The 25,968-nt window shown below is 43.8% G+C and overlaps 1 protein-coding gene across 3 annotated transcripts in view; it reads right to left on the bottom strand.

Annotated features, from left to right (window-relative positions):
• The window catches only part of LOC121280151 (A disintegrin and metalloproteinase with thrombospondin motifs 9-like), a 325,713-nt gene that overhangs the window by 295,142 nt on the left and 4,603 nt on the right, over nucleotides 1–25,968 (bottom strand). For all 3 annotated transcript variants that reach the window (XR_005943545.1, XM_041191847.1, XM_041191846.1), the window contains exon 3: nucleotides 8,442–8,607. Coding sequence is in view for 2 of the 3 variants with exons in the window: in XM_041191847.1 (XP_041047781.1) it covers nucleotides 8,442–8,607 (166 nt within the window). In the remaining variant the exon portion in view is untranslated. The remainder of the gene's footprint in view (nucleotides 1–8,441; nucleotides 8,608–25,968) is intronic.

Raw genomic sequence — 25,968 nt, forward strand, 5'->3', positions numbered from 1 at the left:
AATACAAATTTCTAGAAAGTCCTTGATGAGGAAACAATAAATCTGAAAGAAATGAAATTAGTGATTAGAACTGCAAAGAGAAAATCAGATATGAATAGAGCTACAGAAACAAATGCAACAGGAAGAAAGTATTTCATTATTATAATAGGAAGAAGATTATCAAAGGAACGCTTCAGGATACAAATGGGTTGAAACTGAGGATGAACTAAAAATGGTAAGTGATTACTTCCTGAGAATATTCTCCAGGGAAGGCACTAGCAGTTTGTCACTCATCATAAGAGATTCTACAACTGAACTTAATAACTAACATCACTCGTAATGAGGTCCTTACAGACTCAGTAAATCCCATGAGGGTAGATAATATATACATAAGTGTATTAAGTGACATTAGGGATTAAATCTATAAATTGCTATGGCCAACTTGAATCAATCAATACAAGGAAGAATGCATTATGCTGAGGAGGTTTTTGAAAATAATGACAAACCTAGGTAACTATGCATATGGTCTCGCATCAAAAACTGTTTTTGTTATTTTGCCAATCTTTAGGGACAAACTCAAACTTCTGAAAATATTGTACAAAACTGCATCCACAGTTTCAGTAAGGGAGAATCCTATGTGATTAACTTCACATTTTTAGTGGTAGCCCAGAGAGAAACTGAAGTTGGCATGAAAGGTTGCTATACAAGCTTAAAGCAGTGATTATCCTTACAAAACCTGAATGGAGATAAAGAAATACATGAAAGCTAGCTAGTAGCAAATACTAGTTAGAAGACCAATGTTGACAGGGAACCTGTAATGAAACCTCAAAGTTAGCCAAATGCTGAGCTAGATTCCCAAATCTGTAAATATAAGTTCTGCTGAAGTTGTATCACATTCTGGCCAAGTCATACCTCAAGCATTATATTCAGCTCCAGTCACTGGGGCTCATGGAAGAATCCAAACTCTGGACCTGGTTTAGAGATTAATAGTTATGACAAAAGGAGAAAAGAAATCAAACCCTTCAGCATTGCAAGGAGATGAATGAGAAACAGAATAGAAAGGTTAATCCAGAGCTGTATTAGAAGTTGTATCACAACTGCAGGATAAGGGAGTATTATGATGAGGTGAGAAGGGGCGAACTGGTTCCCCTACATTCATTCTCCTCGGTTGGCCAATCATCAAGGATTTGTTGAGTTAGGAAACAGCAAATCTATTAACCAGTAAAAGCGCAAACAAATAATAGAAGTGTGACATTGAAGGTTTGGCCCCCTTGTAGCCATTTGGCTATGTGTACACACACACACACACACACACACACACACACACACACACACACACACACACACACACACACACACAAACACACACACAAACACACACACACACACACACAGGATAAGAGAAGTTAGAGTCCAATAAAAAAGTTAAAAGAATATATGGTTAAGTATCTTTTGATTGTCTTGAGGCATAGGTTTTTAAACATTGGGGTCAATTTGGGTTAGCTGGTTTCATGGATATGGTCAGATGTAGAAGATGTTGCAATGGTTACGAGATCTCAGTTTGCTGGTAGATCTTTAGCAAAGTTGGCTTCCAAACCGGGTAATACAGTTGTTCAGAGAGAGAGAGAGAGAGAGAGAGAGTGAGAGCGAGAGAGTGAGAGCAACCATTAAGACACCATTGTGTTGCAATGGGTCCTAACTTCGAATTAGTTATGTGGACAATGGAGGTATCAATTATAGAGGTCACATGACTGAAACTGACTTCAGATCACACATTCACACTCCCTAAACCAGAAAGGGACAGAGCAGTGTGCAAATCAACAGGACAAGAAGGACCATCCTCCAGTAAGAACAGAAACCTCCTTAACAACTAGTTAGTGGTTGTTATAGGCAGTGAAAGAGAGGGACTAATTTGTTTTCACCTGCAAAACCTCACCTCTACAAAACTTGGCCATGACTCCGTCTGGAAACCCAGAGGCTTCCAACTTCCATTCATCCAAAGAACAATGAGATAGAACCCATCCAGATCTGCTACACATGTATTTTTAAAGGACTGAAACTTGGACATGTGATATACTTATTGTATTTTCTTTTAAACACATGACTTGTCTCTAGAAACCATCTTTACTTGCGTGCATGATGGTGCATCGTCGTATGAATAAACGTCATCCTTTCTTTTGATTCAAACTTACCTGAAAGCATGCTCTCTGTGTTTATTATTGAAAATCACAACACATAAAGGTTTAAAACACATCTTGTTGCAGACAACCAAGAGATGAGTTTAAAAGGGGAAAAGTTATCCCACTACCTCTCCTCATTCATAATAGAGCAGATATCAGAAAAATCTTCTTCACATGAAGTGTGAATGCCTGGAATGGTGGTAACGAAGTAGGATGCAGTGATGGGTGAGGGGAGCACCACAAGTTTCTAAATGAGGATGTGCTAGTTGGACCATTATACCTTCTCTTCTATGGATCTTTATAGAGCAGAATAGAATCCTAGAATGGTTACAGCACAGAAGAAGGCAGCTATTTGGACCATCAAGCCCATGCTGGCTCTCTGTAACAGCAAGTTAGCTAGCCCTATTCCCTGGTCCTTTCCCCATAGCCTTTTTCTCAATCAAATCTTTAAGAAAAATTCTCATGATTTATCTTTGTAACTATATTTATAAATTTAACAACACTCAATTCTAGTTTTATACAGCTGATGCCATTTGAGAGGGAGTCTATAAGCAAATTTACAACAATCACTCTCTTCCCTTCAACACCCCATGTGCCTATATTCAGTTTTGGAGAGAGAGAGACTGACAGAGAGCAAGGCAGCAAGACAGGTACAGATACCAAGAGACAGACAGTTATTTAATATTTATATCAGGATTTATTTATTTTGAGCAGAATTCCTTCTGTAATTTTAAGTGTTTAAAAGGTTCAAATTAAAAACTATTTGGACATCACCTGCCTAGTTGAATCCATGTCAAATGGTGCTACCAAGTATTCAGCATGTCCTACCGGAACTCAAAGTTCTTAATTTGACCAAGATTATAAGGTAAATCTGAATGAGAAAGTCATTCAGTTCGCTTTAGTTCATCCATATAGATAAACAGAGGGGGAAAAAATTGATTAGGACTGTATTGGGCTCGGGAAAGTGATGCACGATTACTCTTTGCCTGGCCCATTGAGGCAGGAAGCACACAAACTTTGTGCTGCTTGCTCATCAACTTGATTGCAGTGAGCAGCCAAGCATGAAATGCACTGCCAACTAGCTGCACACTCAGTAGGGGCCCAGGTGCACGTGTGGCTGGCACTATGCACGGCAAGCCTGTGTTTCTTAAAGGCAACCTGCTTCTTTAAGGTGAGCTGTACTCAGGCTACAATAGAAGGTTCTGGAAGAAAAACAGAACATGCTGGAAATGCTCAGCAGATTAAGGCAGCATTTGTTGAGAGAAACAGTTAAAAGTTTCAGTTCTGTGATCTTTCATCAGGACTGGTAAAATTTCCAACATTCCCACCAGACAAATGTCAGGCAATGACCAACTCAAACAAGAGAGAATTTAACCATCTCCCCTTGACATTCAATGGCATTACCATCATTCAGTCCTCCACTATTGACATCCTGTGAATTGCTTTTGACCAGAAACGGAACTGGACCAGCTATATAAATACTGTAGCTAGAGGCTGGAAATTCTGCAAAGAGTAACTCACCTCCTAACTCCCCAAAGCCTGTCTACCATCTAGAAGGCACAAGTCAGGAGTGTGATGGAATACTCTCCACTTGCCTGGGTGAGTGCAGCTCCAACAACACTCAAGAAGCGTTACACCAGCTAGGACAAAGCAACCCGTTTAGTTGGCACCCCATCTACCACCTTCAATATTCACTCCCTCCACTACCAATGCACAGTGGAAGCAGTGTATACCATTTCAATATGCACTTCAGCGACTCACTAAGGCTCCTTATTAGGACTTTCCAAACCCATGACCTCTACCACGTAGAAAGACAAAAGCAGCATGAGAACACCACCATCTGCAAGTGCCCCTCCAAGCCACACTCCATCCTGATGTAGAACTAGATCCCTGTTCCTTCACTGTCATTGGGTCAAAATTCTGGAACTCCCTTCCTAACAGCACTGTGGGTGTACCTACACCACAGGGACTGCAGCAGTTTAGGGCGGTAGCTCCCCACCACTTTCTCAAGGGCAATTAGGGATGGGCAACTAATGCTGGCCTAGCCAGCAACCCCACAACCCATAAAATAATTTTGAAAAAACCTTTGATGGACAGACAGGCTGGCATCTCCTGTGCCCTTTGAAGGAGACAATGCACCACACCATGGGTCCAGCAGTAACTGTGATCACTATATCTGGCATCACTGAGAACTATCAGGATGATGGTATGTTCCTGCCTATAATTCTTCTCAAATCCGCCATCCTCATTCAGCTATCTGGCATGAAGTACAAGTAATAGATGGTGTTACCTTGGACTTCTTGCTTTCCACCTCATGCTCTCTTCTCTCACCCCAATTCTCCCCTTCTGCATCTTTACTTTGAGATACCCACAAGCTGCCCCTAGGCCTCCATTGTAGCCTCACCAAAAAGGGCGAGAGCAAGAACTGATTTCTAATGGAGAAACACCGTCACTTGATCTGACAATCGCTGTCATCAGCTCAGATATTGCCTCTGTACACACCTTAGAGGGTAGTGTAGAGTTGGGCACCAGTCAGCTATAGCCAGGGCAGGGAGAAAGAATAGCATGTGTGCCAGCTCTACGGAGGTGAGGTCCCAGATAAGTTCTGCAGAGGACTCAGATGAGAACTTTGATGATGGGATGGTGTACAGGAGAATACAGATGGGCAGGCAGACAGAAAATGCATTGGCAGACCTGCCACAGAACCTCTTGTCGTTGTTAAGGAGCATAGAAAAATCTGGCTCCAACTTGGCACAAGGCTTTGCACAGAACTTGGAGGCCAGTCTTTCCAGAGTCATGCCATGCAGACTCAGACTTCTGTCACCATTTGGTTACTAGTGGTCAAAGGGGCATGAAGGCTCCTAAATCCATCCAGCAATCTGTGCTCCAGCAGGTTGTTGATACATCGCCCTTGGGACGTGACAGTGATCTGTTGGGCATCAAAGTGCAGTCCTCTCTCAGGATGACAGAATTCAAGCACCCACTACTGCTAGCAGATAATATAAAAATCAAATAGTAAATTTATAAGCATAATATAACAGTTAAGTGTAGAATAGAACCACTCAAAGACGAAGGGAAATTCTAGCTGTCAAGGATAAATTGTCTTTTAGTTGAAACTCACATAATTGCTTAATCATCTACAGCTTACGCTTTTGCTGAGTATTCAGTCACAAGCTCCAAAACGCTGGACATCCTTAAATCCTTTAATACTATTCATGAAATGTTTAAAAAAAGTATTCATCTGTACATCGTTGACTTGGCCAACGTTTATTGCACACTGATATGGACTCACTGCAGTACCTAGAGCATTTAATGTAAAGTAATTTATAATATTTTTGCAGTCATGTTTTTATGCAAATAGGACCTAAAAGTGCATAAGAATTTTCAACATACACCCATTATCAACAAGTTAGCCCTTTCTGATCATTAACCAACCTTCACATGTGTTCTGGAAATTGATAGGGCAATGCATGGGTATTTTACCAAGCAATTTACCATGACTTGTTCAAAATAAATCTCCCATCTATTTTTTATAAAACAAATGCCTCAGTGTATTTCTTGCAGATCCATGTAAAATAATAAGCTAAACGTTTTATCTCTTTTACCAATAATTGGCAGTGGTATATTCACTGTGCAACAGCTGTGCTTTATTACATTGAATACAGGATGGCTAGCGACCCTGAGCATCAAACATAGCAAGAGATTTGCATGGACCCTTACAAAGGGCCTCATAGTTAACATTTTAGTTTGCATATTCTTATTAAAAATAATCAATAAATAGTAATTCATTCCTGTCAACTGTAACTAAGCACCACTTTAATGATACCAGTCAACTGATTTTAGCAACTGCTACCATTTGTACTTATATAACACTTGTCACATAAGCAAACATTTTGAGGTACAGTATTATACATGCAGTTGGGGAAGAGGTGGCCACTGGGCAGGAAGTGAAAGATCTAGGGCAATGATTTTAGGAAGCTTTGAAAAGGCTGGAAAGATGTAGAAAGGTGAAATAGAAGAGAATACCAAAGGGCAAAATATATTGTCTGGAAGATTAACCTCTGATGATGGTGGAGCAGTGTCAATGAGGAAGACCCAGTAATCCGCAGATAGAGGAATAGAGAATATGGTCTGGGCCAAACAAAGATTTCCTAGAGAAGGAAAAGCAAGCATATAGAATCTGAAGATTAGGACTTTGAAATTAAAAACTGGAACACAGATCACTGGAGCTTAGTGAGGGCAGCCAGGTGGCTTGCACCACAGAGTTCAGAATGAAATGAGGTTTGTGAAGAATGGAAGTGGGGAATTTCGCAAATAAAAATGTACAACGTTGATGCTCGAGACGGCGAATACGTGGATAAGGGTTTTCAGGAGCACTGGCTGACAAGATAAACAGGTGATGATGCAGATTTTAAAAACACATGATAATGATTAATACTATCATTTAAACATCTCAATAAGTCTCTTCAGTGTTTTATACTGCACACAGATGTTGCATTTTGATCTGATTCTTGCTAACAGTTTTGGTGTGAAGAAGAGCATAAAATGAACAGATAATACTGAAAATCATAACATTATCAAATCCTTCTAACTAAAAATGCAAAAGAATAAACAACCACAGCTTATTTTCCTGATGACAAGGCATCTATTTAAACCCAACCTTTCCACCCCCTCCATTCTCATTTACAATGACAAGCATGAGGGGCTTTGACTTCATTATCACTAAAGTTGAAGCCATTCAACTAGATCAAAGAGCTGTGTGGAAAAAATACAAATCTAGAGTTAATTTCTCACAATATGTAGCCCCCTATAAATCATCTCCACAGCACTGGCGTTACTCAGCTTCCAGTTTGACTTTCTTGGTTGACCCTAGTCCTAGCTTTATGCTAACAGTCTCGAACTACTCTTAATATAACTGTATTTTCAGAAATATTCTCTTCACAAAAGCTAAGAATAGAATGCATATCGTGTTCTTAGATAGTTGCTACTCGTAGCGTTAACATCCTTGCCAGCTTTCTGTTTCAGTTAACTGTGTAACTGATTGTGTTGCCTAATTTTTGAGGCACTGCTCATCTACTTCCTTAGTGGCACTCTGCTCAGAGAGCTACTGTACTCTTCCCAGTACTCTGATTACACCTCAATAAATGTTGGTCATGATCCAAAAGTTGCTGATATTTCAAGAACTGCCAAATCAATTCCCAGGCCCAAGATTATCTTGGCAGTATCATAGTTTACTTCCTACAGCTGTGACTTCAATTTTCATGCACTGTTGATGTTAACTTTGTGACATACACTGATGTTAAGATTATGACATCTAAGCCACAGTTGAGAATTATAATTATTGCAAAATAGGTGCATGTGTCACAACTTAATAGACCTTAAAGGCCTACCTTCCTGCAATGTACCATATACACCAGTCCAAACATCTTTCACTACTCACCATAAGGTGTAAAAATAGACTTGGAGTTTTTACAATAAATTTTACAATGCATAATCAGAATTTCTCCACTGGTTATGAGAAGTTGTTCAATAAAACAAAAGTTATAAAACCTTTTAAAATAGTTGGCCTTAATTCATGTGATTTTGTAGTCATGCTTCCACTTAAATTTCAACAAAGTTGTCAGTTTTCATAAGCAAAATTCTTATCGATTCTTGTACAATTATAACTTTTCTCCAATAAAAAGTTTCATTTAAACTAAAATGTTGTACACATTTAAAAACTGGACACAGTCCAAAATATTGCAGAGGAAGGAAAAGAACATACAATTACGTTAAAGAACATCAACAATGACGCAGACTTTCAAAATTAAAATATTAATTTCATGAATTATAATTTGAAAATCATTAATCTGTTAATTTTAACCAAATTAAACACATAGCAATACTTACAAATGTAAAACAAAATGTTTTGTTCACTGAAGAAATAGAACAGTGTATTCAGTTAAACATTCCAATAATGAAAACAATCAAAATAAACACATATTTATTATAATTGCTTATCACCTACTTATTCTTAAGCACCTGGGCCCCTGCTGAGTCTGCTACAAATCTTATTAAACTAAAGTGTTGTTCCTCAAATTAATTTCTATTCTAGAGAGAAATCAGATCCTTAAAATATTCCACTTAAAAATAACTTTCAAAGCTTTTCACTTTCACTGCAATTATTACTTTTCCACCAGCAACGTATGAAGGCCAATCTTTCATCCCCTGAGTTTCAATGTCTGTCATTTGTTACAATGCATATGCTTCCTTCATAGTTCAGCTTGAAGGTTATAAACATACCTGAGTTGCCACAAATATTAGTGACTTCCCTTGTCGTTTGTGTCTTCAGTGCATCTTGTTTATACACAAGATGTGGTTTATTGTGCTCTTCATCATATTCTTCCCCATCAGGCAGAACAAGAGGTTCAACAAAATACTCCCCATCGTGAGACCTAAAGGTGCCAAGCTGCAGAAAAAACATTGAGAAAATATTTAATAAACTTAGTACAGCTATCCCTCGTTTAGCACTCATGTTCCTAAAAAATGGTATGCTAAACTAAAACATGCTAAATGAAAATCACTGTCACATAAGAAAACATGCAAGACATATAATAGAGGTGGGTTATGTGCCTGACCTGTGATTTTTACATTAAAAACAATTAGCTGCCTTGATTCTAACAGGCCCAAAAATCTCTTTTCTGTTTGCTACTTTTGCTATTATTTACTTACTACTCTTTCTACTTACCTCCCGCTCGCCACTTCCCACCACCCGCATGCTGGCCTCCTTGCTGCTACCCCCTCACCACCCCTCTCCCAATCCCCTCGCTCCCTATTCATCACCACCCCTCATCTGACCCCCTCGCTCCTTCCCACTCCTTGTCCCTTTCCTGATCCCCTCATTGATTCCCTCTCACCACCCCTCTCCTGACCCCCTCACTTCCTTCCACTCCCACTCCTCTCCCAAACCACCTCACTCTGTCCTGAATCATAGTGCAGAAGAGGCCCTTCAGCCCATCAAGTCTGCACCGCATGGGAAACACCTGACCTACCTACTTAATCCCATTTACCAGCACTTGGACCATAGCCTTGAACGTTATGATGTGCCAAGTGCTCATCCAGGTACTTTTTAAAGGATGTGAGGCAACCCGCCTCCACCACCCTCCCAGGCAGTGCATTCCAGACCGTCACCACCCGCTGGGTAAAAAGGTTTTTCCTCACATCCCCCCTAAACCTCCTGCCCCTCACCTTGAACTTATGCCCCCTTGTGACTGACCCTTCAACTAAGGGGAACAGCTGTTCCCTATCCACCCTGTCCATGCCCCTCATAATCTTGTACACCCTGATTAGGTCGCCCCTCAGTCTTCTCTGCTCCAACAAAAACAACCCAAGTCTATCCAACCTCTCTTCATAACTTAAATGTTTCATCCCAGGCAACATCCTGGTGAATCTCCTCTGCACCCCCTCCAGTGCAATCACATCCTTCCTATAATGTAGCGACCAGAACTGCACACAGTACTCCAGCTGTGGCCTCACCAAGTTCTATACAACTCTAACATGACCTCCCTACCTTTGTAATCTATGCCTCGATTGATAAAGGCAAGTATCCCATATCCCCTTTTCACCACCCAATTAACATGCCCCTCCGCCTTCAGAGATTTATGGACACGCACGCCAAGTTCCCTTTGTTCCTCAGAACTTCCTAGTGCCATGCCATTCATTGAATACTTCCTTGTCAAATTACTCCTTCCAAAGTGTATCACCTCACACTTTTCAGGGTTAAATTCCATCTGCCACTTATCTGCCCATTTGACCATCCTGTCTATATCTTCCTGTAGCCCAAGACACTCAACCTCACTGTTAACCACCCGGCCAATCTTTGTGTCATCCGCAAACTTACTAATCCCATTCCCCACATAATCATCTATGTCGTTTATATAAATGACAAATAATAGTGGATCGAGCACAGATCCCTGTGGTACGCCACTGGACACTGGCTTCCAGTCACTAAAGCAGCCTTCTGTCATCACCCTCTGTCTCCTCCAACTAAATCAATTTTCAATCCACCTTATCAAATTACCCTGTATCCCATGTGCCTTTGCTTTCTTTATAAGTCTCCCATGTGGGACCTTGTCAAAGGCTTTGCTGAAATCCGTAGAAACTACATCAACTACACTACCCTCATCTACACACCTGGTCACCTCCTCAAAAAATTCAATCAAATTTGTTAGGCATGACCTCCATCTGACAAAGCCATGCTGACTATCCCTGATCAAACTTTGCCTCTCCAAGTGGAGATAGACACTCTCCTTCAGAAATTTCTCCAATAGTTTCCCTACCACTGACGTGAGACTCACTGGGCTGTAGTTCCCTGGCTTATCTCTACAATCCTTTTTAAATAGCGGAACTACATTAACTGTTCTCCAGTCCTCTGGCACCTCCCTCGTGGCCAGAGAGGAATTAAAAATTTGGATCAGAGCCCCTGCGATCTCCTGCCTTGCCTTCCTCAGCAGTCTGGGACACAAATCATCTGGACGTGGAGATTTGTCCACTTTTAAGCCTGCCAACACCTCCAATACCTTGTCACTCCCTATATCAATTTGCTTAAGAAAATCGCAGTCTCTCTCCCCGAGTTCGATACCTTCATCCTCATTCTCCTGGGTGAAGACAGACGTGAAGTATTCATTCAACACTCTAGCAATGTCCTCTGGCTCCACCCATAGATATACTTATAGAATATCTTAGGATTTTCCGTACTTTTGCCAGCCAGAGCTTTTTCATATCCCCTCTTTGCTCTCCTAATTGCTTTCTTAAGTTCCACCCTGTACTCCACCAATTGCTTCCCTTGTACCTGCTCCCACCCCTCTCTCAACCCCCTCGTTGCTTCTCCCTCACCATCGCTTTCCTGCCCTCCTCGTTCCCTCCCACTCCCACCCTCTCCAGACACCCTCATTGCTTCATCCTCACTGTCTCTCTCCCAACCTCCACTGATTCCCCCTCACTGCCCCTCTCCCGATCCCCTTGCTCGTTCACACTCCCACCCCTCTCCCGAACCCATCATTGCTTCCCCCTCACTGCTCCTCTCCCAACCCCCTCACTCTCTCCTGCTCCCACCCCTCTCCTGATCCCCTTGCTCTGTCCTGCTCTCAACCCCTCACTCCCTACCATTCCCACCTCCTCCACTCCCTACCACTCTCACTCCCTGACTCCCTACCGCTCAGACCCCTGTCCCAACCCCATCATTGCTTTCTCCTCACCACCCCTCTCCCGACCCCCTCACTGCCCCTCTCCCAGCTCCCTCGCTGCTTCCCTCTCATTGTCCCTCTCCCAATCCCCTTGCTTCCTTCAACTCCCACTGCTTCCCTCTTTCCACCCCACTCCCAACTGTCTCACTCCGTCTTGCTCACCGCTTCCCTTTCCTGATCCCCTTGCTGCTTCCCACTTACAGCTTCCCTCTCCTGATTCCCTCGCTCCCTCCCATTCCTGCCTCTCTCCCAACCCTCTCAATGCTTTCCTCTCACAGCGTCTCTCTTGCTCCCCCTTTGCTACTTTCCCCTTGTTTCCCCTCCCCCCTTCTCACAGAAGGGCCTCGGGAGAGGAGCAGCGATTGAAACAGTGAATAGGAAGAAGCTAGGAGGTTGGGCGAGGAAATCAATGAGTAGGACAGTGTGAAGGGGTGGGAGAGGAAAGCAGCAAGGGCTGTTGGGAGGGGGCATCAAGCAAAAGGAAGCAAAGGGGTTAGGGAGAGGGAAGCGCCGAGTGAGGCAGTAGAGAGGGAGAGGTAATGAGGGGATCGGGAGGCGGTGGGAAATTTTTAACAAACAGACTGAGCACGTGCAGTTAGAGCACACTTCTTGACGTGGGTGCAGTAACCGCACTGAAATGAAAATCAAGGTGAAGACTAGCACTATTATTTGGGTAAGTTCCCTAAATTTACAAACCGCTGCAAAATGAAAATGCATAATTAGAACACTCTTTAAATGGAGGATATCTGTAAATGTCCTGTGGCATTTCCCACAGTAAATCAGGTGATATGCTGTTTACTGAGGACAGAAATGTCATACCATGTAATACCCAAGTATTATTCTGCTGGAAAAATGAAGTGGTGTACCTTAAAGAAAACAAAGTCCGCTTTCCGTTAAACACTTGGCGAGGTCAGAGTTTAATTGCATCTTCAGGTTGCAGGTCAGAACCTTGGCTTTACATTTCTTTTTAAAAAGTGGCCGGTAAGGTCGTTTGGAGGTTAGAAATGTTATACCTTCCAAATTGCCTTGGTTTCTTTTCATAAATAACATTCGGCAGGAATCTCAATTTACTATAAAAGTATTATTGGTAGGAAATGTGCACCACGAATACAGTTTTATTACATACAGGTGAACTTTCCATTCTGATGATTACTGTGAGTTGCACAATACACTAGTTAATAACCACAAGAGCCATTGAGGGCTATTGCGGTTACCCAGTCAGAATCTGGGGGACCAGGGCAGGACAAGAACAGTGGCAACCCAGATGAAACAGCAGAAATTCTATTACACTTTCATCACAGAATAGAATGATACAACACACAGTGAGGGCAATTTGTACTTCATGCCTGTGCCAGCTCTTTGGCAGATCTATCCAATTACCCTATAAACTCGTGTAAAAGTTGAGGTTTTGAGACCAAACTTTTAGGCAAAAAATAGGGGGTCAGCTTACACATGGGCAATAATTATGAGGGATTGAAATCATTTCTCAGCAGCACTGGGACATGCATGACCTCATCAGCACTATTTTGGAGTGGCCTCTCTTGCTCCCCAAGACTCTCTCTCGCTTACCTGCCTGATTCCCTCACTTGCTTCCTCCCTCTCACTGCCCCTCTCTTGAGCCCTTGCTTAAAGAGAAAGCAGCATGAGAGAGAGAGAGAGAGCAAGACAGCGCAGAAGAGAAAGAGGGAGAGCAAGTCGAGACGCATGAGAGAGAATCAGTGTGTGCGAGTGAGAGAAGATGTTGGCTTTGTGCATGAGCAAGAGAGAAGAAGGGTTGGCACAAGCATTAGAGGGTGTGTACATGGGGGAGGGAGAAGAAAGAGTTGGGGGGGAAGAGAGGGCGGTGGGTAAGGGAGAGCAGGGGGAGGAATAGAGAGCAGGGTGGGAGGAGGGAGGAGGAAAGACCTGGGGGGTGGAGAGAAAGAGCCCGGGGGTGGGGAGCAGTGGAGGGGGGCGGTGGAAAGGGAGAGCAAGGGGAGAGGGCAAGGGAGAGAGAGTGTGAGAAAGGGGGCAAGGGAGAAAGAGCGAGAACAAGAGAGAGAGACAGAGAGAGAGTGTGTGAATGAGAGTGAAAGAGAGAGAAAGAGAGAGAGAGAGAGAAAGAGAGATGGCATACGAAAGAGAGATCAGCAAGCAAGGGAGACAGAGAGTCGGCCTGTGCACGAAATAAAAAGATAATTGGCACACAAGAGAAAGAATGAGTGAGTTGGGGGGGGTTCATGGCCAGGGGGGTTGGGTGGGGCATGAGCACAATGGTTGTGGTGTGCTTGGGTCAAGGGTCACAGGGGAGCAAGGGTCACTAGGGGTGTGCAGGCAGGTGGGTTGGGGGCGCACAATGGCTTGCGGCCTGGGGGGGCGAGCAACAACGTGCAGGTGAGAGATGGACCATGGGTGCGGGGCGGACCATGGGTTGTGGGCTGGAGCATGGGCATGAGATGGGGCATGAGGTGTTGCCTGTGGGCGTGAAGGAGGGCATAGAGGCACACAAAGGCCAAGTGTAGGTACGAGGCGGGGCACAGCGCGAGGTGGAGTGCGGGCATGCAGGTGCATGAGACAAAGTGCGTGTGAGCGAGAGCGAGCTGCACATCTGGCTGTACTCTTGTTGCCAGGTTTATCCCTTTCTCCTTTTTTTAAACTAGGAATGTAACATTTGGAATCTTCCAATCCTCTGGTATCACTAATACCAAGGAACACTGGAAGAATTTGGCCACAGCCTACATAATCTCAGCTCTTGATTCCATCAATAACCTAGAATGCAGCCCATCCAGACCAGGTAACTCTTAAAAAGTTGGCAGCCCACAAATTATAAGTACATTTTCTTTATCTACTTTTATCCCATCGAGTATCGCTATTGTCTCACTTCTTATTATTCACTTCTCTACCGAATAGAGGCTAGATACTTAATTACTTCTGTCATGCAATCTTGCCTCCACATCACCTGCTTTTAGGTCCTCAGTCAGACATATGCTTCCTTTGTCTACTCTTTTATGTGTTTGCATTCTCCTTTATTTTAGCCTCTAACCTATTGTCTCTTTGTCCTTTTTACTCCCTTTCTGAGACCTCCTCTGTACTTCCAGGTACATTAGGCAAGTTGCTGGCATGAGGTCTGTTTCCTATAAAGTACTTACCCATTAGGAGATAGGAACGTGCCTGATTTCCTATGGTCATATGACAGCATAGTTTTGGTGCTACAGGTACCATTTTGGCACTAAAATGGCATTCACACACTGCATGCACACTTTGTGTGACCCACGCCAAACGCCAGCGTGGCAAAGCTGTTACTATGGTCATTGTGAGCGTGGGTTGGAAGTATATTGGCAGATCGCGAAGTCAGTCAGCATCTGACACTGATTTGATGTCAGCGCTGCCATTTTCGACCTCACCATTCCTGGTAACACCTCCTGATGAAGACGGGTAGCTGAATGTGCATTCTGCAGCAGGAAGGATTCCATACCTCCCTGTGCTATTTAAAGGAATTTTCAACTATTTTCAGGTTAATTGCTTATTATTGCAGGCTCTGATTTTGGGTTCGTGCAAGTACTTGGCAGTTCGGAGAGTTGGTTACAGCTGGTGAAGTTGGCAGGTAGTGTCGCATGTCACATATGGAGAAGGCCTTGGTTGTGAGTGCAAAAACTTCCATCAAACTTTTTGCTTCCAGGCATGGGTGCTGTAGTTGCAGATCCCCTGGCAACAGCATGAGAAGGAGATGAAGCTGAGGCAGCAAAGAAGAGGGCAAGCTGCTCGCAGAGGGAGGAGGAGGGGGAAGGAGGAAGTCTTATTCACCTGGATCTTCCGGAAGCATTTCTCTTACCTCCACCTAAGTGTGTCTTCTGTGTTTTATGACAGAGGTGGTCACAGAACTGTGTTGGCCCCTGCAACCAGACCTGCGACCTCAGGGCATGGCATGGAAGGCACTTCCAATGGCTATGAAGGTGACTGTGGCCCTGAATTTCTTCACTTCTGTGTCTTTCCAGGCTGGGGCAAGCTACATATCTAACATCTCCCATTTTGCCAACTACTGCTGATCAGAGAGGTGGCAGATGCTATTTATGTGAGGAGAGGGGAGTTCATTTTGTTCCCTCTGAACAGAGAAAATCAGGTAGTGTGTGTGCATGGCTCCATCAGGATAGCAAGCTTCCCCATGATGCAGCATACCATCAAATATACACGTGGCTTTGTGGAGAGCCGCAAGTAAATATAGAGATGCCGCAAAAACAAGGGCTTCAACTCTATGAATGTGCAGTTGGTGTGCGGCCATCTGCATCAAAATCAGGCTGGCAAATGCCTACTAGCTTGGCAGCAGTCATGATGCTTTTATTCTGCAGCAGTCCACTGTTCCATCAATTTTACCAACCATCATATCAAATGAGAGGGTGGTTGCTGGGTGTTGAGGGCTATCCGCTTTACATCTGGTTCATGATTCCACTCCTCAACCCATCTATACATGGTCAGCATGTGTACATTTAGAACCACCCTGCCATGCAAAATATCGTAGAGTAGACCACTGGGGTTCTGAAACAACGGTTCTGCTTCAGTGCTTCCCAGAGCATGTATTCCAGTTTGTGGTGGTCTCCTGTATCTTCTAGAACCTGGCCATCATGAGCACATAGCCCTTTCCACCAAGGATTGGTGAGCAGGAGGAAACTGAGAGATTGCAGACAACACATCCCATTCCGGCTGGGCTGTCCAAGATCACTTCATTTACAAACATACGAAATAGGAGGGAGGAGTAGGCCACTCAGCCCTTCAAGCCTGCTCTGCCTTTCAATAAGATCATGGCTGATCTGACTGTAACCTGCCTACCCCCAATAACCTTTCACCTTGCTTATCAAGAATCTATCGACCTCTGCCTTAAAAATATTCAAAGACTCTGCTTCCACTGCCTTTTAAAGGAAGAGAGTTCCAAAGACTCACGACATGGAGAAAAAAGTTCTTCTCATCTCTGTCTTAAATGAACGATCCCTTATTTTTAAACTGTGACCCCTAGTTCTAGATTCTCCCACAAGAGGAAACATCCTCTCCTCATCCACCCTGTCAAGACCTCTCAGGATCTTAAAGGTTTTGATGAAGTCACCTCTTACTCTTCTAAATTACTTACAGGTCTTCATGAATACAATCCCAAATTCCCACTGTACAACATTCCCACATGTTATTTCTTACATTCACTCTATTATTGACCATCATAGTCAATAGTACATCACAGTGTCCTAGGCCACAATGCTGATATAAAATAAACATTTCAAACCAACTTTATCCATTAATCTAATCCAATGTTCTGTACAATAGTCAATTAATCACCCTTGTGCATTCCCTTAGAGCTTATCTTGCGAGTGCCTTTTCCTGACTGAGTGCTCCTGTGGCTGCAGCATGGGTAGTTGAAGGTTGCTGACTTTCATTGAAGAAGACTGCAGATGGCCTTGGAACACTCCCACGATCACATCTGGGCCTAGAAGGCCAGGCATTGGACTGCATCACAGCAGCATGAGCAACAGTGGATTGGGCTGGCTGACAGACAGTACGGCAAGATCATCGGCAAAGTGGCAGTGGTGGGACCACAAACAATTCTGTGATTCTATGACCTGAGAGAGGACAGCAAGTTCATGTTTCACTGAGCCACTGGCACTGCCAAAAACAGTTCTTCAGCAATCCTAATAACCTCTTGGAGTGCAGATTGCCAGACTGCTGCGAGACGATCTTAAGCAGGTGGCAGTTGTCCATCTGGATAATGTGACCCACCCAATGAAGTAGGCTTCGCAGAAGGATGGCCTTGATGCTGGAGATGTTAGCAGTTTCAAGGACTTCAGTGTTTGTGATGGGGTCCTGTCAGCGAATCTTGAGGATGCCACCGAAATAAAACTGATGGAAGCACTCTAAAAGGCCTACATCATGGTAGTATGGGACACATGACTCGGTGCCATTCAGGAGGGTGGTGAGGCCTACAGCTTTATAGATTTTGAGATTGGTCTGTGCTCTGAGGCAGTGGTTGCCCCACACTCATTTGCAGAGTCTGCTGAATGTACAGCTTGCTTTTGAAAGCCTATTGTCCACTTCCTTATCTATGATGGCATCAGAAGAGAAGTTGTTCCCCAAATGGGTAAATTGCTTGACGGCATTCAGCTCGATTCCCTCAATGACAATGCTTGGTGGTCGAACACCTTCTTGGCATGCAGGCTGGTGCAGGACATAAGATTTCTTTAAACTGATTTTTAGTCTGAAGAGTTGTGCCACCTCGGAGAAACGTGTTGTTATAAGTTGCAGGTCTGAGTGACTGTGGGCCAGGAGAGTGCAGTCATTAGCGAAAAGCAGTTCACGGATGAGCTTTTCTGATTTCTTTGTGTGAGCCAAAAGATGCCTAAGGTTGAAAAGACCTCCATCAGTCTGGAAGTGTACATAAACTCCCTCCTCAAGGTCTTCCATTGCCTGCTGCAGCATCAAACTGAAGAAGATGGTCAATAAGGTTGGGGCCAGAACACATCCCTGCTTCACACCATTGGAAATTCAGAAGGGACTCTGTTGCGCTTGAATTGTCTATACCAACTTACATGAAGCTGCTTCATCACGGCCAGGAACTCGGCTGGGCAACCAAGTTTTTCAAGGGTTTTCAGTGTCCATCTCTGCTCAGTGTTGAATGCCTTGGTGAGGACTATAAAGTGACAAACAGGCCTTTGTTTAGCTCATGATGTTTTTCTTGCATTTGTCTGAGTGCAAAAACCATGTGATGCTTCTGCTTGCTCTGAAGCCGCACTGGCGCTCTGGGAGGTTTTCTTCCGCAATGATAGGTGCAAGTCTGATCAGAGGTATCTGAACAAGGATCTTCCCAGCAATGAAAAGGAGGGTGATCCCACGATAGTTAGAACAGTTTGACTTTTCTCCCTTGTTTTTGTATAAGGTGATAATAATGGCATCACAAAGATCCTGTGGAACCCTGTCCTGTTCCTAGCAGGCCATGAATAGCAGGCCCACCATGCTTCAAAGCTTTGGGTGGAATTCCATAGATTCCAGGGGCTTTGTTGCTCTTCATCTGGTTGATAGCGGTCACAGTTTCTTCCAGAGTTGGACTTTCATCCTGTTCCTTTTTGACTAGCTGTTGGTGGATGTGGTTGATGGCAGTTTCATGCACTGTGCATTAGGTGCTAAAGGGTCTTTCAAAGTGCTCTGACCAGTGATCCAGGACTGACTCCTTGTTGATGTGTAGTGTCTTGTCACTGGTATTCCTTAGGGGGTTTTCGGTTTTATATGATGGTCTATAGACGGATTTTAGTGCATCATAGGAGCTTATGTTGCCATTATCAGCATATAGTTGAGCTTTTTCTGCAAATGCAATCTAGTCATTTTGGATGTTCCTCAGTTTATGTTGAAGGGCGCTGCATGCTTGACGATCGGCTGTATTTTTCTATTAGCTAGCCAGCTGAGCTAGGTGAGCCTGATGAGCTGACATTTTTATTATTAGCAGATCTTGAATTTCCTTACCATTTTCACCAAATCAGTCTCTGTTCTCCTTTGTGCTGGGTCTGATGACCTCATTGAAAGTATCCAGTACTGCAGTTTTAATGTATCCCCAGAGTTCTTCTGGTGTGGAACCAGCAGTGAGATCAGGGTGTTCCAGTCTGGGCTCTAAGGTTGCTTTATATCTATCTCTGCAAGATGGGGTTTGCAGGTTGCTAACTCAAAATTTCTTTGATGGGTTGTCACTGGACCTGTCCTTGGGATTAGCTTTGATATGGAAGCACAATTTTGAGTGAACCAGTGGTCAGCACTGAAAATATGACTTTGGTAAGCAAGATGTCCTTTAGGTCACACTGGCGCACGAAGGAGTAGTTTTTCAGGTGTCAGTGTTTAGAGCGGGGTTGCATCCATGTGGTCTTGAAGTGATTTTTTTGTTGAAAGGTGTTGGTTATAGACAGCTGCTTTTCTGCACAGAGTTCCAAGAGTAGACATCCATTTTCATTGCAGTTTCCAACTCCATGATTTCCAAGCACACCATAAGACCATAAGACGCAGGAAGTAGAGCAGAAGTAGGCCATTCAGCCCATCAAGTCTGCTCCGCCATTCAATGAGATCATAGCTGATCTGATAATCCTCAACTCCACTTTCCTGCTTTTTCCCCATAACCCTTAATTCCCTTACTGATTAAAAATCTGTCCATCTCAGCCTTGAGTACACTTAAGGACCTAGCCTCTACAGCCCTCCACGGTAAAGAATTCCATAGGTTCACTACCCTATAAGAGAAGAAATTCCTCCTCATCTTTGTCGACCCCTTACTTGAGATTATGCCCTCTGGTCCTAGACTTTCCCTCAAGGGAAAACAACCTCTTAGCATCTACCCTGTCAAGCCCCTAAGAATCTTATATGCTTCAATAAGGTCACCTCCCATTCTTCTAAACTCCTATTAGTACAGGCCCAACCCACTCAACCTCTTCTAGTAAGAAAATCCCTCCATACCCAGGATCAACTTGGTGAACCTTCTGTGGGCTGCCTCCAAGAGTATACATCCATTTTCATTGCAGTTTCCAACTCCATGATTTCCAAGCACACCATAAGACCATAAGACGCAGTAAGTAGATCTTTCCTTAGATAAGAGGACCAAAACTGTTCACAGTATTCTAAGTGTGGTCTAACTTATATAATTTTAGTAAGACTTCCCTATTTTTACAACCATCCCCTCTGAAATAAAGGCGACATTCCATTTGCCTTACCTATTACCTGCTGAACTTGTATGCTAGCTTTTTGTGATTCATGCACAAGGACCCCCAAATCCTTCTGTGCTGCTTTCTGCAGTCTTCCTCCATTTAAATAAATCTTCCTGCCAAAGTGCATAACCTCACATTTTCCCACATTATATTCCATCTGCCAAGCTTTTGCGCACTCACTTAACTTGTTTATATCACTCCAGACTCTTTGTGTCATCCTCACCACTTGCCTTCCCACCTATTTTTGTGTCATGCACAAACTTTGCAATGGTACATTCACTTCCCTCATCCAAGTCATTAATATATATTGTAAATAATTGTGACCCCAGCATTGGCTGTCACGGCCAACTGTGGCATTGAAATTGCCAAGTATGACAACTTTGTCCTTGGAAGGGACATTCTGGATGAGTTCATGGAGAACATGGTAGAACTTCTCTTTGTCAGCTGGGTTAGCCTTCAGGGTTGGAGTATGAACACTGATGACAGTTGCACGCTGCTGATCTTGGAGGCAGAGGGACATGATGCATTCAGAATTGCCAATTGGTGGGCTTGAAAGTTTAGTGATGATAGTCTTCTTCACCTTGAAGCCAACACCGAAGAGGCATTGTTCACCTTGATGTCTACCTTACCAACGTAGCCAACATTGTGTTCTGTCAGGTTGCCTTGCTCCAAGAAGTAGACTTCACTCAGGACCACTATAATCGATGTCAAGACTGGCTAGCTCATGGGCCATCCAGGCTGAGCGTCACTGGGGGCAACTTTTATCATCAGGGTCAAGCATTGTTCACACCTTCCAGCAGGCAAGTTTCAGAATTCTTCTTCTTTTAAGGAGTTTGTGTTTTCTGCTCAGTCATAGTTTAAGACATGCTCATTGACCATGGCAAGCCAACTTGGTGGTGAAGAGTGAAGCATTTGTTTAAGCCATCTTTTCCAGGCCACTCTCCAATTCAGGAGCAAGCAGTGCTGTCCTTCAAAAAGGCTACTTAGTCATTCAGGGTGCCTCCGGATGATGATGTCCTCTCTAGGTCATCAACAAAACAAACAATATTCTGAGACGCCTGCATGCAGGATTGGAACTGCAGCTTCCAGTGTCATCTTACACCTGCCATTTTTGCCCCTTTCCCATCGCTACAGGACTTGCTTGTTGGGTTGCAGTTGGGGTGGATGGAGTTTTAAGGAGGAGTACAGTTTGTGCTAACTGTCCCCACCCTTGAAACCTGGAGCTCATCTGTTGTGGCCCAGCAAACTAGGATGGCAGCAGCGAGGTATCCAAGCCATAGGTTTGGATTCAGAGTTTCCCTCTCCTAGGAGTTTTGCCAGCCAAGGCTTCCACTGTAGCACTCAGACAATTGAGTGGCTTCTGCTTGTGCTGCAATGGAAAGCTGATACATCAGTTATCAGGTGCTGCATCAGGGTCAGGCCCACGTGTTCTCATGCAGTTGGTCACCACTTCCATGCTGGAAAGATTGGGCTGCAAGTTCTATGTGAATCCCCATGTCAGGTTGGAACTAGGCTTCTCCATGCTCCTAGACAGTGACACAAGTTTTCTGGCAGGTCAGTCAATGCAGCAAGCATTTCTGTGTACATGTCCATCAGCTTTCTTCTGTACATTGCCCTGCTGAAGTCCTCATCCGAGTCCTCTGCAGCAGTACCTCTCGGCGACCTTGCCCTCCGGGGAGCCGATACCTATGCTATCCTTTCCCCCTGCCCTAACTGCACTGACCTGTGCCTGATAATTCACCACATGCAGATTCCAACTCTATGCCACTCCCTAGAGTTCATGTAGTGTCAATATTTGAGATGGTGGCTGTCAGTATAAAATTGGACGACAGTGTTTTTTCTTCATCAGCCTCCTGCTCCTCTTGAACTTCAGGCTCCTGCACCAGTTGTTGACTAGGTGTCAGTTCTTGAGTGTCTGCAAGGATAAAGGCACAAGGGTAGGGTTGAGGTGAAGGAAAGGGTGGAAGGTAAGAGGTGTGTGCTTACACCATCTGCAGCTTGTAAATCAGAATAGATTATGGGCTGTAGCAATTTGGGATGTGAGGAGGTGGATCAGATAGAAACATATTCTCATCCTCCAGGTGTTTCAAACCCAATACTAACCATGGCTACACCAATGACTGCCAACACCATCTCCTCCACGTGGGTGAGAGCATGTAACCATGCCAGTCCACTACCAGTTAGGTGTTGCTACCTCTGATTACAGGACACCTTTTACTGCATGAAAGCGAGAAGTGTATCTGTGAGCGTAGTGCAATGTGTTTGAGAGCTGTACCTGCCACAGTTGAATAGCTGGCAGTGTGTGCAAGCTGGGAGATGGGAATGTGTGTCTTGCAGCAGTGCTGAGTTTGTGAAGGTGAAGTGAGGCAATGAATATTGGATATGAGTTGTGGTTGATAGAGATCATTGGTAGATGAGTGAAGGGGGTGAGATGAATGGAGCAGTGTGAGGTTAGTGGTTCATTTTTAAAGATATGGCATGTGAAGATGCATTCACTGACCATGACTATTCCTGTGAGGCCATTGCACTTTTTGTGGCACTGCACCCAGGTCCTCAGAGCTAGTCTGCTGGCACTGAACACAATGGCTTTCTGCTCCATAGGAACCTGGAAGCAGAAGTAGGCCACCAGGCCCGTCAAATCTGCTCCACCATTCAATTAGATTAAGGCTGATCATCTACCTCAATTCTTCTTTCCCACACTATCTCCATGTCCTTTGATGTCATTAGTATCCAGAAATCTATCGATTTCTGTCTTGAACATGCTCAATGATTGAGCTCCCACAGCTCTCTGGGGTAGAGAATTCCAAAGATTGACCACCCTCTGAGTGAAGAAATTCCTTCTCATCTCAGTCCTAAATGGTCTGTCCCTTCTTCTGAGACTGTGTCCCCTTGTTCTAAACTCACTAGCTAGGGGAAACATCCTATCCATATCTGCCCTGTCAAGCCCTTTGTAAGCCAAGAATTTTGTAAGTTTCAATGAGATCATCTCTTATTCTTCTAAACTCTAGAGAATACAGGCCCAGTTTCCTCAATCTTCCCTCATAAGACAATCACGCTAGCCCAAGGATTAGTCTGGTGAACCTCCCTTGCACTCCTTCTATGGCAAGTATATCCTTCCTTAGATAAGGAGGCCAAAACTGTACACAATACTCACCAATGCTCTAAACAATTGCAGCAAGACATTTTTACTCCTGTACTCAAACCCCCTTGCAAAGAGGGCCAACATGCCATTTGCCTTCCTAGTTGCTTGCTGCACCTGCATGCTAGCTTTCAGTGACTCATGAACAAAGACACCCAGGTCTCTTTGAAATTCAACACTTCCCAACCTCTCACCATTTTAGAAATACTGTTTTCTTCTACCAAAGTAGATAACTTCACACTTATTCATATTATATTCCATCTGTTGTGTTCTTGCCCACTCACTTAGTGTGTCCAAGCGCCTTGAATCCTTCTTGCATTCTCCTCACAACTTACATTCCCACCTAGTTTTGAGTCATCAGCAAATTTGGAAATATAACATGTGGTTCCCCCATCCAAATCATTAATATATATTGTAAACAGCACTGATCCTTGTTGGAACCCACTAGTCACAGCCTGCCATCCTGAGAATCCTGCTCTCTCTTTTCTCTCTGTCCACTGCCTTCTTAGTGTCTGCTGGGGTGCTCCTGGCACCCTGGGGGAAGATCACTCTCCTCCTGTCCAGCTTCTGAACGAAGGCCTCCGTGGCTGCAGAGAACCTAGGGACATGTTGCTGTGCCATTTCCACTCCATTTGCTGCTTGGAGAGTCCTTCCTGAATCAGCAACAGCAGCTGCTCCAGCCAAATTGCACCTCACCTTCAAGAGGTGCAGGTTGGCTTTAAGTGGTTCCAGCCTTGCATGACCTCGGATCCCATCTTAAGGTGTTCAATCCCTCAATATTTGCACTTAGCACAAGGTTGCATACTACTATCATTTAAATGAGTGGGCAGCAGAAAGTCTGCATGCTCCTTATGTCACAACGAACAGGAGTGGGTTAACCACACATTACAATCCCTGCACTCTACTGCCAAACTAAAACAACTTTTTCCTCCAGGTACCTTTTTTTGGGCAAGAGAGAGAGGAAATGCTACTGAGCTGCAAGAAGATATCTAAAGGCAAGATAAGATGAAGCAGGATAATGAAATGTTTGGATGCCATGGAGATGCTGGTGGAGCAAGTAAACAAGAGGAATGAGGTCCTTTTAGGCATAGATGATAAAATGGATCCCTTGGAAAATTGGTTAAAAAGCATAGTGAGAAGCACAACACATGAATGTCATCAGGGGTTTCAGCAGGACCTGACTGCAATGCAAAAAATAAATTGAATTATCTCACAAAGGTAAAACTCCCCTCACAATGTTCACACATTTCTCAGAGCTCTTCAAGCACCCTATCTTTGCCCCAGAATTATCAATCCTTTCTTGCTCTGCTTCCCATGGGTATCTAGAAATCAACAAGAAAATACATGCTTTCTGCTTTCACTTGCGCATCTGCCTTTTGGCTACACTTGTTGTTTCTTCCTCTCATTGAGCCCACCAACCATGGTGTGCACATTCATGTTGCAAATCATTGTACAGGAAACAAATGAATAAACTTCCACTCTTCCTTCAGGAGATATGGCAAACAACAAGGGGAGACAACCAACACTGGAGGAGGTCCTACTAGACTGCAAAAATTGCATCAGCAACATGATTGGAAGAAACCTCAGCAGTCAGCATCAGAAACAGCAAGTTTCTAGGCCTTAAAAGCAACATACTGCAGATACTGAAGATCTGAAACAAAAACAAAAAGACAACTTTCTGTTCTGAAGAAATTTTTCTCTCTCCACAGATGCTGCCAGACCTGCTGAGTTTTTCCAGCACTGTTTTTATTTCATGTCTCGAGGCCTTGTTCATCAGTGTGCTCACACCTTTCCTATTTATATTGCAGATAATAGATAAAAATTCCATAAGCATTATTATGAATTGTACACAATTACTCATCTGGAGTAAAAATCACTCAACATCAACAACTTGCATTTATATATTGCATTTAACATAGTAAAATATCCCAAGGCACTTAACAAGAGCGAAATCAATAAAAACACAAAACCACAGAAGGAAAAGTCAGGACAGATGACAAAAAGCATGATCAGAGAGAGGTCAGCTTTAAAGAGCCATCATAAAAGAAAGCAGAGAGGTTTAGGGAGGAAATTTCAGACCTTATCACCAAGGCAGCAGAAAGCACATCTGCTAATGATGTTGTTATTAAAATCAGAGATATACAAGAGGCTAGGATTGCAAGAGAACAGGGATCTCGAGGGCTGGTGGAGTTTGCAAAGATCGAGATGGACGAGGCCCTAGATGAGATGTGAAGACAAGGATGAGGATTTTAAATTGAGTTGTTGTCAGATTAGGAACCAGTGAAGGTCAGCAAGCGCAGGAGGGATGGATGAACCAGATATCGAGTGAGTTAAGACATAGGCAGCAGAGTTTTGGGTGAGCACAAGTTTACGTAGGGTGAAAGATAGGAGGCCAGTCCGGAAAGTATTAGAACAGTTATGTCTAGGGGTAACTAAGGCATAAGTGAGGAATTCAGCAGAAGATGAGCTAAGGTAGGGTCAGAGTGGAGCAATGTTATGGAGGTAGAAGTCAGTCAGTCTTGGTGATGGTGTGGATATGGGTGGGCCAAACACAACACCGAGGACGGAAACACTGGTCAGGAAATGGTGTTTGTTGTAGAGACCAAAGATAATGGCTTCATGCCTTCCAGTATTTATATGGAGGAAATTTCTGCTCATCCAATATGGGATATTGGATAAGCAGAGATAGTGGAGGAGTCAAAAGAGGTGAGATAGAGTTGAGTGGTGTAAGCATACATGTACAACCTGACGTTGTG

Source organism: Carcharodon carcharias, chromosome 7, assembly GCF_017639515.1.
Source record: "Carcharodon carcharias isolate sCarCar2 chromosome 7, sCarCar2.pri, whole genome shotgun sequence".
Taxonomy (NCBI): Eukaryota; Metazoa; Chordata; class Chondrichthyes; order Lamniformes; family Lamnidae; genus Carcharodon; species Carcharodon carcharias.